The 19801-nt window shown below is 35.0% G+C and overlaps 1 protein-coding gene across 1 annotated transcript; it reads right to left on the reverse strand.

Moving 5' to 3' along the window:
- LOC102808017 (uncharacterized) lies at positions 1 to 18712 on the reverse strand. Its single transcript, XM_085504025.1, has 13 exons — positions 18640 to 18712; positions 16863 to 17150; positions 13234 to 13494; positions 9489 to 9620; positions 7976 to 8125; positions 6324 to 6455; positions 5980 to 6060; positions 4213 to 4306; positions 3430 to 3710; positions 2192 to 2530; positions 690 to 757; positions 311 to 581; positions 1 to 122 (listed from the first exon to the last, which is right to left on the reverse strand). Exons 1-13 carry the CDS (start codon positions 18710 to 18712, stop codon positions 1 to 3), a joined length of 2292 nt encoding a protein of 763 aa, XP_085360151.1.
- Positions 18713 to 19801: the final 1089 nt, after the last annotated feature.

The raw sequence follows: 19801 nt of genomic DNA on the forward strand, positions 1-19801 counted from the left end.
TTAAATCCGATACGTTATCTGATATCCCGTTATTTTACCATTTGCAGGCTCTGGTATCAACCATTGCACAGTAATGAAGAACACAGCTGGATCTAAAGTTACATTTCTTGGTTGAGATGGAACTGAAATAAAACAAAAAAGGTCCATCTAATTTAAAGCCATATAAATTAATAAATCTAATGCTTGTTTTCAAGTATTTTAGTGAAAATACGCTATTTACGAGAAGATATTTCATTTGGTTGTTTGTTATTTGGATTATTGCTGTATGTTGTACTTTTAACAATAATGTTAACATGTAATAGATGCATACCATCTTCAACCATTCTTACAATCGCTTTGCCACTGGAATCACTCTCTTCATCACGATTTTCAAGTATAACTATCACATCATATTCTGTATAAGGTAGCAATGTGTTGTCAATAACATCAAAATAATGTATTCGTTTAATTTGACCCGAAATATAAATAATTTTGGTTTGGTAGATATTCTCACTGTTTGCCCGCTTCAATTTCACTTTGATTAACTCTACGTATCCGTTTGTACCATTATAATTGCATTTTATGTCATCGATTGAAGGGAACTGTAGAATTAGAAATTAAATAGTCAGTTAACTTAACAAAACAGCTTGTGAATACGGCAAAATGTATGTATATTAATATAGAATATATAATGGAAATCAAGAACAAACCTGTATTTCAATTGTTATTCGTGTCAGCCCAGTTGATGCAATGCTTGTTATAATTGGATGATTTGGTTCTACAAATGATTAAATTATATATAAATGGTTACCTGTTAAAATTGAACGTATGCTGTACTGGGTGAGTTGCATTTAGTTGATTACACCTTAAAAACGTAAATTAGTAATATGGCCTTGTACTTTTGCTGAACGTATCAGTTAGGTTTCCGATTTTTGTGAAAGCCGATGTGCATCACTGTACAGCTGGAAGGTAAATTGTCTCACATGACTAACTTTCTTCACATTATGAATTGGGAAACTGTATAAAATTTGATAGATATTTGATTTAAACAAAGAATTATCAAAGAATACACTGGAGCATGATGTGTGAACTGCATTATTATTCTCACGTCTAAGAATAAGTTAATAATTGTATGATTGAAGGAAATGCAATTGAACAGAAATATGTTGTTAACATAAACACTTGTGAAACATGCATAGTCGAGTGTTTTAGTTTGAAACATTGCATTTTGGTTTGTTTTTTGAAGCACCTCAAAATAAAACAGTTTCGAATAAAAGTGGTTGAAAAGTCTTAACATCATTATTTTTTCTGAATAATATAATGTTATGGCCATATGATGGTATATATACCATAATGTCGACTTTCGAGTCCCGAGTCTCATACTATAGTTAATTTCACTCAATGTTGATAGTACTAATGGCGTAACATTCGTTGCATTGTTCTATCAATAACCACTTTATTGACTCAATTATGTCCTCGTAACAAACTTAGTTTTTTTTTTATTTTGTAAAGGTGTATTTCATGTGTTTACAATGTGCTTAATTTTCATCAAAAAGTGTTTTAATAAACAAACAATATTTCAATAATACTAAAACACTAATGTTTTGATAGAAAATACAGATGTTTTATAATATAATATACATGTGTTCAATTAAAAGCCTGCTTTTAATTAGAAATTGAAAAACATGCAAGTACTTTACAGTGTAGAAACTATGATTATGACAACTTAAAATTACGACTCATAATAATAATATTTATTATTTTGTTTGGGTTTCAACTCAATGACAACATTTATGTTATGAAGATATTTGTTAAATGCACAGTGTTGCTTTAATGAATGTTAGATATCAAATTAAATTTGCTTGGTAAAATGCCGCAGTAATCAATCTTTACATTTTTTGCAATTGTGTTTGGCCTATGTTATACCATGATCCGATCAAGCAAAAGCAACTTCATAAAATCAGATGCCTAAACATATATTTCAAACGCATAGTAAAAATGTTTTTTTTTCCAAAACTACAAATGAATTTTAGGCATAATTCAAAAACATTCACTAATATGGAAAGTTACTTTTGCCAATTGTTAGCGTTTGTTTCAGTGTTATCAGAGCTAAGGTATTTGTAGTTCATATATGTTGGCATTTGGCATATGCAAGGACACTGACAAAAATAGATTGGAATATAAATAGAAAACATGTATAATCATTACTTACTTGCACATAGTGTAGTCGATGTAGTTGTCACGCGTTTACTTCCTTCTCCAAATAGTCCCGGTCTTTTAACAGTCACTGTAATTTCATATTCAGTTGACCAATGTAATCCTGTGACGGTTGACATATAGGTCATCTGACTCGTGTTGGTGACTGGTATAACTTGACCTGATGTCCAGCCAATGTTATCACTTTTTCTGTAATAAACTTTATATGACACAGCTGGTCCATCTCCATAATCAGTAGTAGTATTCCATGCATTCCAAGTCTCTGTAAGCTGATCTGATTGTCTAGTGTCTTCGAACACTATTGGGGTGTTACTCTCGTGGAATTCAGGAAGCTCTTAATAAATATAAAACAATACATTTGTAAAACAATAATCTATTATTAATAAAATACAATGTTCACATTGGTGTGATGTTTAGTATTTCAAGTATTTCAACAGATGATTTAGTAATTAGGAAGAATGATACATTTGTCAAAGTTGAGGCTATAGACCCGGGATATATTTTTTTTCCGGCTAAACTGATTGCTAGTCATTATACCAGCGTTTCAGGGAATTGATTGATTAAATCCATCTGTCAACAAATACGGACAGACGTAGGGCGTAATGAAGTATGTGCCCCGTGAGTATTTTGGAAACAAAAGTGAAGCACGAGAGACATAACTGTTCAGATTTACATAAACAACATAAAAGGGTTATCGTTCACAGAGGATAATTCTTAATTCCGAAAGTTTTGTCGATTTTGAAACCACATCGGGCGCACAGCGACAATCGGCGTCATGTATTATTATTTTGTCAATTGCGATGATCTTACATATATCAAAGTTGCCGTTCAGGAAACATTGTATTTTTCACGGTAATGTAAAACTTGTCGGGCTGTATCACATGTATACAACCATGGTTTCCGGCTCTTTATTATTTCTGAGTCTAAGCATTCACTTGAAAAGGTATAATATATAAGTAATAACCACCCCAGAGGCGAGTATACTACTCAATTTCAACAATTGTATTTACTCCATAAAATAACATATCGGTCCTGCAATAAACTAATTCAAATCCCGTTGTATCCTCTTGAGTGTGGCTTATTTTTGAGCTATTGCATGTTAATTGAAATGTAGCAATCGCTCTCTTGGTTACGCTACTGTTTAACTACGCGAATGAATTATGCATTAATTATAAATTCAATATATACTATTCATACTGGCAGTTTAATTAAATACTATGTATTGGAACGTACCATATGTGTTCAATGTTATTTGTCCTGCAAGTCCAATATCTGGAACACCATAATAAAATATGTCCACTTCAGTAACTATGATGCCACTGAAATTCACAGTCACTTTGTATTTATTCTCTATCTTATAACAAGTTGGAGACAAATAATTAGTGGATCCAGACTTCCATAACTTTACTGCATCTGATCTTATTACCGGATTTCCACTGAATTCACAGATAAAATAAGTTTGCTCAGCGGGATTGACTTTAAGGTTGGAGCAACACGTATGCGAGGACTGCCATCTGTGAACAGAAACAAGTTAGGCATTTGCAATAACACACGTCACTCTCGAGATGTTACTATGGAATTTTAAGTACATCCTAACTGTTTCCACATGTATTTATGGACTGCTATTTACTACGATGTTTATAATTTATAAAGTAAGAAAATTCTGTTGTAAATCTATTATTTTTCACATACCAATGTAATGATACATAACCTAGACTTAGATACAATGTTTCATGCTGCATTGTATTTATACTAGCATAATAAGTAGGAAAGTCCTGGATCACAAACCACTTTTTTTACATACACACCATTACTTGTAGTATATGCTAAGTAGTTAATTTAAATAAACAATAACAAACAGTATTTTTAATTTTATTAGTCGAAAAAAGAATCTTTAGTTATTGTATCTAGACTTATCGTTTTTGGTGACCAATCTTCATTTAGACATGATGCACTGTTTGTACAATGACAATTATAGTTTAATAATTAACCATGGAAACCAGTGAGTTGACATACAAACCTTGTTGACAATCAGAATCTATAGTATCTAGATTTATCCATCCTGGTGCACACTCTTTATTTGGACAAACACCAGTGTTCTTATCACATGCTGCATTGTTTACACAATGGCAAAATGGCAATTATATTTACACAATTCACCATAGAATCCAACCGGGCACGAAGACGGAACTGGAATAATATCAAAAAATAATACGTTATAGTGTTATATAAGCAATGTTTACAATCGATGTTTGAACGGACGTAGAAATGCGCTTCATAGCGACTATGTCGCCTTTATAACATTTAGAACACGGCATCAAATCGGTGAAAATCAGTACATGGCATATCACAATAATTTTGGATAGAAATATGATCGGTAATTAGTACCCAACTACGCTAGAATGAAGAGTATATGTGGTTCGTAATTAAGTAAAAATATTTATATTTTTTTACCGTTTTAGTATTGGAAACATTATATATCCTCATTTCCATGGAAACCTTCCACGACTTTCTGCATACCCCATAGGCAGCACACCAAACCTTATAGCGTGACTATTTACACCAGAATTAACGGTCAATTTCATGTACTTGTTGCATGTTTGGAGGTAATAAATAACAAACAATCAGCACATATTGTACTGGACTTGAAAGCATATTTAGGGTAACTTTTAAAGGTTTTCTTCCACAGTGAAAAAATTGCATGGAATTTTTACATAAACGTCTGGACAATTACGCAAAACACTAATTTATATACAGACAAAACTGCCGGTTGTACATGTGTACTACAACACGGTGTTTCTGTTTAGATATATGGTTACGTTGAGCCATACTTAGTCTTCTGTTATATTGATTCAGAGTTCAAAAAGTAGCGATTTGAGCAATTTTATAAAATATATATGAAATTGCATGTGATGATCTGCATGCCATAAGACGAAATAGTGACAGTACGGCGGCCTGCGATCGTCTGATACAGTGGTTTCTATTTCAGTGTCGTTTCTATATAAAATAGTATGTAAAATTGATCTACTATGAATCTTTTCACAAATCGGACTATTTATTCAACATTTTGAATGATGATTGTATGAGTATTTTCTGCACCGTCGTCCGAATTGCAAGGATTCGCGAACTTGATGTGAACATGCGAACATCAAGTCTGTATTTATCTGGTTGAGGGCATTGATTAGCTTCTGCCTATATGTCATTTAATTATTTTCTCCCTGCATCTTTTATTCCAACTTTGATGTTAACAAAGCATATTGTGCTTGAAGGTTCATGATATTGTCGCGGGAAAGCTATTTAAAAGGTGATCTACTCAAGTGAATTTGCTACCGTAGTTTGACTGTGACTGTGACCCGTGTGAACCTAAGTGAATTCCATGTATTACAATAATAAACTACGTACTGTGTTACTAATAACATATTTTAACAGTGTACGCTGTGTTTAAGTGAATTGTTTTTTCTAAAAGTATACATTGTATCAGTCCTACTGAGTTATATATTTTCACTCCAAATAACATCCCCTAACTGTTGACGGAAAAACGTTACCTATACTCACCTATCAACAAAAGGACAAAACGTTACAATATTTTAAGACATATAGTTGATGACTTGTAAACACAAATAATTGGAATACATATAAATCATACTAGCACAGATGGCTACTCTGCATAATGTTTAATTCATTGCATTGCACAGATATGTCCGATTAATACTACCAATATATTCAACTATAAATTACGCCTATTAGTAAAATGACATGTACGATCTGCTATCATAAACATACCCTTACTATTATTACCACTCCATTCGGTATCACAATAACCAGGACTGCTAATACGTTTTCCTTTTGTAATTACATCCATTGCTACGAAATATCATATATGATATATATTATATGATATCATATTCATAGCATTGCAATTATTACCACCCACCCTGTATCACAATTACCGGGACTGTTAATACATTCTTCTTTTGTAATTACACCCATTGGTAAACTGACATATCTAAAGTGATATCATAGTCATAACTTTACACTTATTACCACTCTATCACAATTTTAGTGACTGCTAAATAATGTCTCTATTTCTTTGTATAAAATCAATACATAATGTTACATAATATTACCTTGACATGATACACCATTATATCCATTTACACATGCACCTCCATTGGTACAATATCTTGTTCTTCCATTACATCCATCGGTACAGTGACATGTCTGTGTACATCCAGCCCCGTATGTTCCTGAAGGACAATCTGGTAAAATAAAGTAAATGTCAGTATGAAGGTAACTCAGGGAATATATATACATGTCGTCTAAGGAACTATATAACTTAAGCTGTACATAATCAAACCATTTTGATCTGTAATTGGGTGGCTTACATGTGACATTGATAAGTAATGCGACGGGTATGTTCTGGAGGAATTCGACTTACTTGTATTATAATTTTGTATGATGCAAGACAGGAACATCCATATGGATCAGAAACACACATCATTACACTATGACAACCATCAGTACTGCTAGGTGTATTTATTCAACTTACCTGTATTGCAATCTAATCTTGTATATGATGCAAGACAGTAACATCCATATGAATCAGAAACACACATCATTACTCTATGACAACCATTAGTACTGCTGGGTGTAATTATTCAACTTACCTGTATTGCAATCTAATCTTGTATATGATGCAAGACAGTAACATCCATATGAATCAGAAACACACATCATTACTCTATGACAACCATTAGCACTGCTGCGTGTAATTATTCAACTTACTTGTATTGCAATCTAATCTTGTATATCACGCAAGACATGAACATCCATATGGATCAGAAACACACATCATTACACTATGACAACCATCAGTACTGCTAGGTGTATTTATTCAACTTACCTGTGTTACAATCTAATCCTGTATATGATACACAGCATCAACATCCATATGGATCAGAAACACACATCATTACACTATGACAACCATCAGTACTGCTAAGTGTATTTATTCAACTTACCTGTATTGCAATCTAATCCTGAATATCACGCAAGACATGAACATCCATATGGATCAGAAACACACATCATTATACTATGACAACCATCAGTACTGCTAGGTGTATTTATTCAACTTACCTGTATTGCAATCTAATCTTGTATATAATGCAAGACATGAACATCTATATGGATCAGAAACACACATCATTACACTATGACAACCATCAGTACTGCTAGGTGTATTTATTCAACTTACCTGTATTGCAATCTAATCCTGTATATGATACACAGCATGAACATCCTTATGGCTCAGAAACACACATCATTATACTATGACAACCATCAGTACTGCTTGGTGTATTTATTCAACTTACCTGTGTTACAATCTAATCCTGTATATGATACACAGCATCAACATCCATATGGATCAGAAACACACATCATTACACAATGACAACCATCAGTACTGCTAGGTGTATTTATTCAACTTACCTGTATTGCAATCTAATCCTGTATATGATACACATCATGAACATCCTTATGGCTCAGAAACACACATCATTATACTATGACAACCATCAGTACTGCTTGGTGTATTTATTCAACTTACCTGTATTGCAATATAATCCCGTATATGCTGTGTGTATTTATTAAAATTGTCTGTATTGCAATCTAATCCTGTATATAATACACGACATGAACATCCATATGAATTAGAAACAAACATCGTTACACTATGACAACCATCAGTACTGATAAGTGTATTTATTCAACTTACCTGTATTGCAATCTAATCCTGTATATGATGAAAGACATGAACATCCATATGGATCAAAAACGCAAAACATCCTTGTACGACAAGCGTCATTATTCATTGATGAACACTCTCTACCGCAATTTTTTCCCCATTTGCCCCTAGTACCACAATCTAAAATATATAATAGTGCACACAATTTTAAACGACCGTGAGAAAAATAATTTTGTCTCTATGTGAAAAACATGAAAACTGCAAGGTATAAATGATTTTCAAATTAGTATTAGACAAATGTGTACATTTTCAGTTAACAGGCGATATGTAGAGTGTAGATGATACTTCATTACAAGAGATCAATTCAATTACAACATCTGTTTTTAAATTTATGCATGTTAAGTATGGTTTGGGATGTAAAAGTACCATTTCCATCATACTTTTTGAACAGGACGACACTCAATATATGTAATGTATTTTGTATTATCTATATGTATATGTGGAAAATTGTATATAAGTATATGCAATTTATAATGTATAACATATATGTGAAGTTTAAATTACACTGCATAATATATGTCAATCATGTTTACTTATTATTTAACAAAACATTACATCACCCAAACACAATAAGCAGGACAATAAGTCCCATGCAAGTTCCCATACAGTTGCTGGTCCAATACTGGAGCAGGTAAATACTCACAAATGAAACCTAAATAAGCCATTTTAATATAATAAATTAAACATTAACTAGTAATGTATATATCAATCTTTTGTGATATTGCAAATTATAATTTTGTTTACTCTAATAGAAATATTGCTGTCCGAATAGAAATGAGCATACCATACATTTAAATGGCCTGCTGTTGAAATATGCTCTATAAGTATGTCCCGAGTCATAGTGTTTTTATCTAGCATTGTTTTGCATATGATAATTGTGCTCTATTTTACTAGTTTTTCTTATGGCTAGGACAGAACTCAATATCGCAAACTACTCCTCGGTGACATATGGTGAAACATATATACAGTGGCTTACAAGATACTGTTTGATGTCTAGAAGATTGCCAGTGAACCAAAAAAAGGCTACATACTATTTATTAAAAGTAAAACAAATAATCGCAGACAGATTTGACATAAAATATTGTTAACTGCTATATGCGCTAAAATATGCGCACATGTAAAAAAAATACATTTAGTATTCAAGTTATTTTACGTATAATTACGAACTGTGGCGCTTATTAAACAGCTCTGTTGTAGTAGATAGCTTGCTGTTTTAGTTAGGCCATTTAAATGTGAGTCAGCAAAGAAGGGTATATATTTGGGAATACACCCAACAGCTTTTCACGTGACAACAATAATATTTAGTTTTACAGTCTATGCTGAGAACTGTGGAATATGGAAGATGCCGTTATATAGGTCAGTGGAAGAGTGGGTGCGATGAAATATTAAGGGGCAATACAAGTTATGCATCTCTCTCTCTTTCTCTCTCTCTCTCTCTCTCTCGGTTTTGTCTTTTGAATAACACATACATTATGGTATTTACCTGTATTACAGTCATCTCCTGTAAATCCTGGTGGACATATACATTCTCCAGTGTCTGCATTACATATACCTCCATTATAACATGTAGGACAGTTAAGTAGACATGTATCACCGTATTTACCACTGGGACAACCTGTGATAATTAGTTGAAAAATATATGGACCGGGTAACATCAAAATAATAGAATCATCAAAATGTATATGACATATGTGGCATGGTCAAGAATTACACTGAAAGGACATTATGTAATCATTGTCAATTGACTGTGGCAGATTTAATGGACGATGAAAAAGTGAGAACCATCCCATTATATAAAATCATCGACATTTTCAATTACATGAGATAAAAAAGAATGAATACTTCTAAACTAACAATATATACTAATACAAGAAAATGTGGATACTGTTGAATTGATTACAGGTGACAGTATGGTGATCCAATTGCATGCCACATATCATGTGATAAACAGACAAAATGTGGTATTGATTGATAAATACGAATGTGCCCGTATATTTAATGGTGTAAGCATAAATGTATTGTCATTTTATCTTTTCAATACTAGAATTATTAACTCTTGCATCTATACGATTTTGCTCAATAATGAGCTTATAGAAAATACTTTCAATCCAATGGATTCTGTCTTTTTTATCTGTGGTGTACTCTTCTAATGTTGAGGTAATAATATATTGCGTGATGGGTACTTGTTGCTTGTTCCTCGTCTGAAATGGCATCGCCTCTCAATTTAGTTTTTCTTTACATTTTCTCTCCTTTCCACCGCCCTTCTCTTCTTCGGCAGTTTTCGCAGATTTGTTTTTTAAGTCGGTTTGAAGTGTAGTGATAGTGCTATTACATTAAACAGTGAAGGCCAAATGCGTTTTTGATGCGGCGACGTAGAGCACAGCCTGATTCGTTGGTGGCCATCTGCTGTTGTACAATATGTATGCTAATTACCAGAATTAAGTAGATCTTTAAGTAGATTTAATTTGAAAACAGCAAGAGCAACCTGTTAGTATTCATAATTAGTGCTATTTCTGATAAAATAAATAGTCACCAGCTCAAGATTATATAAATGTAATGCACAGTATAACTAGAAGGTTCTCCAAGGTAAACCACCACGTTAATGCCAATTACATATCACAAGTCTACTCGTATTATACTGTCGATATGCCGTCTTATGACAACACACTTTCGTCACACTCATGTAAGCTCCTAGACTATTTCTGAAAGGAAAAACTGAATTGAGTCTTGATTAGGTTTATCCACTCAATAAATCAGACAATGAACCTACCTGAGAATGTTCAAGGATTATTTAGAAATGTAATGTAAATTGTAAATCTCCATTGATAATGGATCTACATATATATGTAGATCGCTCCTTGAATCAAATTGATTATAGTTTGTTAATGATTGAAGGGCAACCCATCCATAAAACATAATTAAATCCTAGTTATCTGGCAACAAATAAAAACTTGTTTGCTTCCATGGCAGTGAGATACTGGTCTCAACCAATCCCTAGTACAGTTGTACTTGTTTTCAAAATGTCATCATAATCAATGTATAACTTATTTAGTTGTAAATCAATGATAATTTCCAAAATTGCTGTTTCATTGGAAACCAGATTCGCATCTTTACTAAAATGTAATTTATTACGAATATGAATGCTAGGCATTCAGAGCTGATTCTTAGGGGTTAATTCGTATAACCGACTGTAGTAACAAGACACTATGCCAGTTGCACGACATTGAATCCAGTGTTGAGTGTATATTGTTGAGAATATTTGAGTATTTATGTATATATCTGTAAAGTGTATGTTCTCAAAATGTATTGCATCTTAATAACAGACGCAATGTTGTTATCCAAAATGTCATCACACAAATGTATGTGCATAACATAATATCTGACGTATGTGTAAGGTGTGAACTTGATCAGTCTCGGCATGTCAGAAATATGGATCTGGGGCCGCATTCTTAAAAATAACATGTAACATTAGGCCGAATTCTAAAAATAAAATAACATGCATCGACGTTCATCTGTGTGTTATGCATGTTTCAAGTTAAAACCAATTTTGACATCAAGTTCTGAAATAGTTGAGAACAAATTTTCATGCATTTCTGGCCTTAAATGGCTGACATTTGGCTATCCAATATACCTTTACGTGTGAAGTTTGACCTTAGATTGGTGAAGGTAGGTATGAGAGACAGGTGGTTACAGACGGATGTCCAAACTGGGATTAAAATGAAATATGGGATAGTATATGGTATAAGATATAACTCGTTTGGAGAAGAAGATTGGCTTTGAAAAGCGCCGGTAGGTTTGGTAAGATTTGTACTCACAAGATTGTCAGAGCAAAGATCATTTCCGACACATAATAAATCAATAAAGTGTTTGATCCGTGTAATTGCTTTGTCGCTGGCTAAATATCCAGCATTACACACCTTCAGCAGTTTTCGCACCAGTGGGTCATTTCCGACTCCGACATTTCCGATTATTTTATCAGACCATGATAATGTGGCAGTGGCAAATATGGCATATTGCCTAGATCCCTCTGAAGTTCGTGGAGCGACATATTATTGACTCTGAAGTCATGGATACTTAGGGTGAATGGCATACTGAGCCGAGTGTGATCAATGCTCAACTGTAGGAAGACTGACTGATTCTTTGAGTGCGAAGAACCGACGAAGCACTGAAAACTCTACATCGTCGAAACACCAACATCCATGAGAGTCGGACATGGCTTAGTAAGTAGAGTCCACTAATAGCTAAATTAATTTTAAAAACATTTAATGAGTTCAAGTTTGATCTCACTGCTTGTTCTACCTGCAGTGATGACGCTTTGTGGCAAGCTAAAAACACAATATCTATTTTCCTCGAGCACATCAAATTTGTCATCGTATCTGAAAGACATTTTGTCATACTTCTGGGATGGGGAAATCAAATGATAACTTATGTAAAAGAAGTTTTGACAATGTGCAGTGGGTTGAAACTGCACAACAGTCTCAAAACCTACATTTATTGCTGTATGTAATAATGGCTGAATTGGATCTCACTTGCTAATCGTGGATCAGTCTGTGCCGAGTCAACAAAAGATGCACAAATGAAGTGTAAATCATCAACAGAATGAACGGTTAAATAATAGAAACATAAATATTCGCACATATGATCTTATACAAAAAAATATTTTCACATATTGTTTCTCATTTTCGAGTGAAGAAATATGTAGGAGAAAACATTGATTGAACGCTATGCTATTTCGTATGTCATCAAATATCAAAATAAACATAACTACCTACATCAACAACATGAACGCAACGCCGCTCCTTTTTGAGAGGCCGGGAAATCGGGTCCTAGACTGAAAATTACATTTCGATTCTAGTAAAAAGTCAACAGTTGACGTTTCATTAGATCCAAGATCCCAGGTGGAAGCCTTTTCTACTAAGCGACAAAAGTCGTGCAGCTTGTAGCATGTTTGTTATATGAGCGTCACTCAAAATAAATAGTGAAGACATGAATGCCAGTAAGTTAAGATGTTTGTTTTCTGTGTCGTGTGTCTAGTTATTAATAAAATGTTAGGGATATGTTAATTGAGAATAGGTTAAGTTAATGGACAGAGCTATCTGATTGAAACAAATTATCAAGTCGAGGATGAAGCACTTGTATAAACATTCAAGAATTTTAAAATTCACATGTATGAAAGATATTTTACTATACAATAATATAATTAATTAATGTAAAACAAATGAACTTACGTCTAACAATAAGTCTCATAAAACCATTTAGTCCGGCTTGTCGTTGTTGTTGAGTAGTATAACATTCATAAATTCCAGCATCTGATGGTTTAACAGATGTAATTGTAATACTACTTTGTCCATTCCATGCTTCTATATCCACACCATTATGTTTCCATTTCAATTGTGATTCCATTATTGATGTTGATTGTATGGTCATTGTCAGTGTTACATCATCTCCCCAACTCCCGGTCTTGGTTTGACTCTCTGGGTTTATTTCAGCTATAAAGAGGGAAACAAATCATAAATACAAGGTAATACCTTTCCTGGAAGACAATTCTAATCTAATAAACAGTACAGTATATTACCAACTACCCATTGAGGATTTTACAGCCCACTCCTCCCCTGTACAGTGAACTAAATCTTTATTATGTCTATGTGGCAGAATTATCACAAGCCCATAATACAATCTATTCTTCGTTTACAAGACAACATTTTACCAGCGCCCAATGCCGCGGGCCAGTAAAAATCACAATGTAAAAGCGTTCGGCTCGATCCAGCTCGAGAAGATTTTGGCGCCGATAAATCTTAGGGCTGAGCTCAGATAAGACTGGGCACAACGTGGCTCTGACTGTGTAAATGCATCGGTGTAAATCATGCCCTATATCGCCTTCTTCAAGTTACGTAACATTTTAGGAGTACATATCGTAAGTACGTGCAAAAACTGTATATCAACCACAGTCCCTCTATCCCCGGTCTGGAAACTGCTATTGTATAGGTATAAATTGGCCTCATTCCCTGGCAAAAGCGTGTTGCGGCCGCGAAGCATTGTTACGTGACCAGTACACAGTCTGCCACTATTTTTGACATCATCAGTGTTTTGTGTTTTCTTTGTGTTTTATTCCTGAATTCGAGCTTTTTAACATAATTTTTTAATCAGGATATCTGTATAAAGTCATGTTTTAGCTAGCGAGAAGTTCTTTAATTTATCTATTTTACCAGCTGCGATACATTTTCGCAACAAATTTTCATACCTTTGACCAAGAAATGTTTCGTGTTTGACTTTTGGGGAAATTGAAATGAACTCTATTTTATTTACCGTTCTTCTTGACGCGTAACAAATATTAGTCTTTGATTTTGACATTTTATGTTCAAAACATATCATTAAAAATTGCTGGGCTTAAATGTTATTAGTAACACCGTATTTTATTAACGTAAAATTGGGCGATTTTTATCGATGCTCTTTTCGATCGTAAATGCAAATGGCGACGTTTTGAAACGACAATGTGCGCTATTCAGTGCTAAAAAAGTCTATTTATGTGCAAATATTTAAACGTTATTATATACTTGTGTATCGAATAAAGTCAAAAGTTATTGTATAGTTGACATGAATTTTTATGAACCCCGAAGGATCAGAAACATCACAGCTTTTTCGATCGGCCACGTTAACAATGAACGACGCCATTTTGACAAGCTTTGTTTAGCTATGTCAGCATTTTGGTACGCTCCGTTTTTTTTTCCTTATTAAAACTAGATAACATAATTCCCGGTATTAATCTTTACATTGCAAGAAGTGGATGTTCATGAGTTGGTGGGCTGTTTTGTTCTGTATCGCGGTTCAATAACTCGACATTTCATAGTGCTTATTTTGTTTACATGTTTTGTTTACCTGTAATATTTAGGTCAAAGTGAAGTCATACAACGAGGTATCGCTTTGCATGACGGCAAATTTGACGATTTTGATGAACATTCATGAATATTTTCGGCATCGTAACCTGTCAGATTTCCTGACTTCCTCGACCGGGTGTCTACGGTTTGTTCACCTGCAACATGATTCGTGACAAATGAAAGCTAACCGTTTGCAGACCGGGGGTAGAAGGACTTTTGATCGTGAAAATAAATGTTGTGGTAGCAATTGGCACAAAACGGTCGCTGTATTCTTAATTGACTTCTCTGAGTTTACTTCCTGTTTCCCAAAGAATTTAGGTTTTAGCTGTCATCCGAGAAGTATGATTGTCATCACATGACATCATTATCCAGGAGGTGTTTTGAGAACATATTGATTGTCATGTGATTTAGCTCGCCCTTTGTTTGACCCAGCCGTATAAACGCACAATAAATAACATCCTGTTAAATGTTGGGTGGAGCATAAATGTGTCTCCGATATAATGCCGAGTAATGTAAACCGAGTATATATAAACAGGACGTCATATAAGAGAATATGTGTGTGTACCAACTTAGGACATTTGAAATATAAGCCGAATTATGAAACAAGCAGCCTTGTCTGCAGAAAAAGGGTTAGTTGCGTTAGTATAATTAATGTTAGATTACATCAATAGAGTTATGTTACAGTTCCTATTGGCTGTTGAGCAATGCAAGACATTCACCGTTTTACTACTCATTATGACTGACGCTCATATGACAGACATGCTACAAACGGGAGCTAGATTATTTATGCATTTTGGTGGCTATGTTTCTTGTGTTGAATGAGATCAGTCAAGGCATGTCAGAGAAGATCTGGTTATGAAACTGCAGAGACGCTTGATTTTGATGAATTTCTAAAACCATCATTTGATCATCTTGAAGTGTGTCATTAAACAAATGCATGTGTTAATGTAATGTAGAACTACTATCACAATGCATAATAAAGGGTCCAATAGAAACGTTTGTATAAATATAAAAATACCACTTTCACTCAATAAATACATTTTCACATTTGTTGTTAACATTTCTATGCCAATTCCGCCCAATTTAACCTGATTTACATTTCGACCAGCATGAAACATGCACACCATCACAAACCGCAAATTTACCAGATTACTTTGGTAAAAACAAAAATAGCATGTACTACCGACAGATGACCTCCACGTGTTGCTCTGGGTGTACCGTAAACAAGCGAGGATTGTGCTAAGTTGATTTCTATCTTGCAATGATTATTTTACCTTTTAATGCGACTATTTGGTGGCATCGAGAACTTGGTAACTAACTCATTAATAACAATCTATAACGCTTATTTTTTGTTATATAAACTATTATATAAGTAAACTATTGAACTTTATAATATTATAATTTATATTATTTATATAAACACAGAAAAGACCATTAAAAAGGCTATATTCCATTGTAATGTAACTTTACACATATAATAATTTATTGGAACTTGAATAAACCCAACTAAATGAGGAAAAGAACATCTCAGAATAGTTCGAAGAGAGATTTATTACTATAGTGACATAACATACATACGTTTTGCTCACACGACGTTGCAGGACAATATTATTATATTTCAGAGTCACCATAAACATTTTTTATACTAACACTGGCTACTCTCTATCCTGTAACGTTTGAGACGCAGGCTTCATAATCACGTGATCGCGCCAACGGCTGGAGCCATTCAACGATCACATATTTACACCTTAGAGATTTTTAAGATTTTAACAGCCGGGCATTACTGTTTCTGGCTGGATGATGAATAAAACTTTACTATCTAAAAATAAACTAATGTGAGTTATCTGCTAAGCATGTCCCTACAATCTACGTTTTTTTTATCTATATTATTTAATTTATATAATAATTTTAAAAACTTATAGTATATAGATTTTATTACTATACATGTATGCTTAAAAACATTAACAATGTCATATACTCACCTTGTGATGCCACTAAAACAGTTTGTAACCTGAAAGCCAAATGATCACAGTAGTATACACCAGGTTGACCAGAGCCTGCTTGGATGGTCATCCTCCTTGCATGACCACCCTGGTTTGAATAAGACACATCACTTGGTAACGCATCCCCTGTACCTGTATCTATTACTCTACCAAATGTAAATGATGTTGTTTCATCACTACCAGCTGAGTATCCACCAATGAAAATACTGTCAGTCTTACTTGGTAATGCTTTTGAATTAAATAAGGTGATATCCTTATATGCAACTGCTGCAAAAAACATCAAAACAATCAATAAATAAATAAGAATAAATATAGAATATGTGACAAAGGCTTAATGAGCATCATATCAACCTGTTATATAAGCTTACCCTCTCCTAGTTATTTCGTCTGTATCTATTACAGTATACAATCTACATAAATGTTTTCAGGAAAGTGTGTAAACGTAGCTACATGTAACATAACCACTATCATGAAAGTTCAAAATTGAAAACATTCCCAAAGTGTGCACATGTATATTAGAATGAAGGCTGATAGATTATTATATTTGACAGAATTGGAAATTGGCTCAACGAGCGCATAATTAAGTTAGACATTATGCTTAGTTTACACCAACGACCTTTGATTGCGCTTTAAAGCGGCGAGCAAAACGGCACCAAAGCGTAACAAAGCTTGACTAAAGCGTCAGGATCGTAATAGATCATAGGAAAGCTTGGAGTAAAATGGGACATCCGGCAAGAGCGCCAACAAATTTTAATTTTTTTAAGAGTTGTGGGTGCTCTTTCACGAATTGATTAAAGCGCCGATAGCGTATCAAAGCTTGACTAAAAGCGTAGGAAAGTGTAACAGAGCTTGGTTCAAAGCGGGCTCCCCAGTCTTCATGGTATGTCACCTCTTGAGACGCTTTGTTAAGATGTCTCAAGATTGGCTACGATCTGGCATTAAGATCTGACATGAGGACAGACACTTTCATCAAGATCTGACTCGCTTTGTTACGCTTCCATGAAGGACTCTCATGCTTTCTCACGAATTGAGATGCTTTGACGTTTGGCAAGCTTCACGCGCTCTTATGCTCTTTCACACGCTCCTACAATACCCGCGCTCTGTGTCCATCCCTTTAAATAGTGCTGCGACTTGATTACCACTCATTGCATTGTTTCCAAATGAAGAAGTATCCTAAACCTGAAAAACTACTAGAAATTACAAAGATGAGAACCAAGAAAAGTAGAGGTGCGGCAAAGAAGAGCCAGATAGGGACAATGACTGGCTAAATGACACTCCGTCCATCTATATAAAGATTATAAAGATTCGCAGAACAAAAAGAAGCTATAGGAGGAAAAAGCTACTGACATGGGTGTTGAGGTGGCAGCCTTCACAAACTTTACAAACTTTAGCCTTCACAAAGTCCAAATGTACCCAGATGAGCCACCTGTGGGGAAGTCGGTTCCAGTCTGCAGAGCCCCCCTCTCGGAGACTCTCCACAGAGAGTGTTGACTTGAAGCGAAGTCTGATAGACTTCATGTCTGGCAAGAAATGTGTGCCCCCACCTTTGTCATATAGATGACAAATAGATGAGGGTCTGTCACAACTTCCTAGGGACATCAAACGGGCCACACAGATCAAGCTCATGGCAGTGCTACAAGAAGGACAGAGGCAGGCTGAAGAGTGCCAGGAGATATTTCAGCAGATGCCCATCTTCCCACAGCAGCAGCAACAGATCGCACAAAACTAACCAATCCAGCCACAACTTCAGACGTACCCACCAAGCTCAACCAGCAGGCAGTACCCCCAGGAATGGTGTCTCGGGTGTCACCTGTGGCAGTCTCCACCATCACAGTGGTCGACCCAGCAGATGCCAGGTCAACAGTTCACCAGTGTCTGGGGCTCCCAAGACTCTCATTACATGAGCAGCCAGTACCCCGCTCAATCATCATCACAACCATCAATAAGCCTCACCAACATCCTGGACACGGGGGCAACTAGAGCCATGGCACCCCTAGCAAGGTCATCACCTACCAGCTCCCAGGGTTATTGTGCTGCTGCTGCTGACAAGACCATAGACTCTCTGAGTGACTTTGTGAGCACAGCCACGACCACTGCAGGGATAACCACCAGGCCACCATCTCCCGTGACCCCTCTGGGACCTCTTCAACCTCCACCTGAAGATGATGACAGTTGCTATGATATTGTGGACATTTGACCTGAAAAAACCTATATTATAATTGTATGCAGGTGTAACCACGACTTCTGTCGAGTTGCGCCAACGGGTGTTAGACACATGGGGTTAATTTGTTGTCCTCAAAGGAGGATATTAGTGTAGGTAGGCCACACATGATTGGTTTAAAATCACCCAGAGTAGTTCATCTTGTATTGTGAACGAGCCCCTTATTTCTATTATTTAGTCAGCATTGATTTGTATTAACCAGCGCGTTTTTGTTTTGAAAGTTTTTCTGGCATCAAGGATAATTTGCATAATTTATGTTGGTGACCTAGTTTTTGAGATATTATATTTGTCTTGTATGTATATTCCTAGGAGTAAGCAGTATTTCTTTTGTTCGTTATGATGCTATTTTGATAGGGAATTTTCCTGTGTTTTAAAATTTATGAGTGCGTTCTACTTTGACGCAGCGTGGCTTTTGTTGACAAGTTGGTCTTGGAAAGTTGCTATGTAAGTGACGTCATGATTTCAACACGCGTAGCGCATGACCAGTTGTTTTTTTAGAGGGTTTTGCTGCGCACCGCTAATGACTTTGTATTGTGTCAGCGCGTTGTTCCATAGGTTGTATTATTTTATAGTACTATTATAATTTTAGATGATATAAATTTCGTAGTTAGGGTTTAAATATTTAGAGTTGCAGGGATTTTAGATTGGTCCCCCGGCCTTCTTGCAAATGGTACGAGCCTACCTAAGAGCGAGACGG

The sequence above is a fragment of the Saccoglossus kowalevskii genome, chromosome 9 (genome assembly GCF_978046115.1).
Source record: "Saccoglossus kowalevskii chromosome 9, keSacKowa6.1, whole genome shotgun sequence".
NCBI classification, from domain to species: domain Eukaryota; kingdom Metazoa; phylum Hemichordata; class Enteropneusta; family Harrimaniidae; genus Saccoglossus; species Saccoglossus kowalevskii.

Excerpts from the sequence above, each read along its gene's own strand:
- LOC102808017 (XM_085504025.1), bottom strand. The coding sequence starts at position 18,712 with ATGGTGGAGACTGCCACAGGTGACACCCGAGACACCATTCCTGGGGGT. Across the intron at positions 4,307-5,979 it reads GAGTGGTAATAATAGTAAGG|CATGTGATAAGAACACTGGT; the intron begins GTATGTTTATGA and ends TAAACAATGCAG. Across the intron at positions 123-310 it reads TGTAAGAATGGTTGAAGATG|TTCCATCTCAACCAAGAAAT; the intron begins GTATGCATCTAT and ends GTTTTATTTCAG.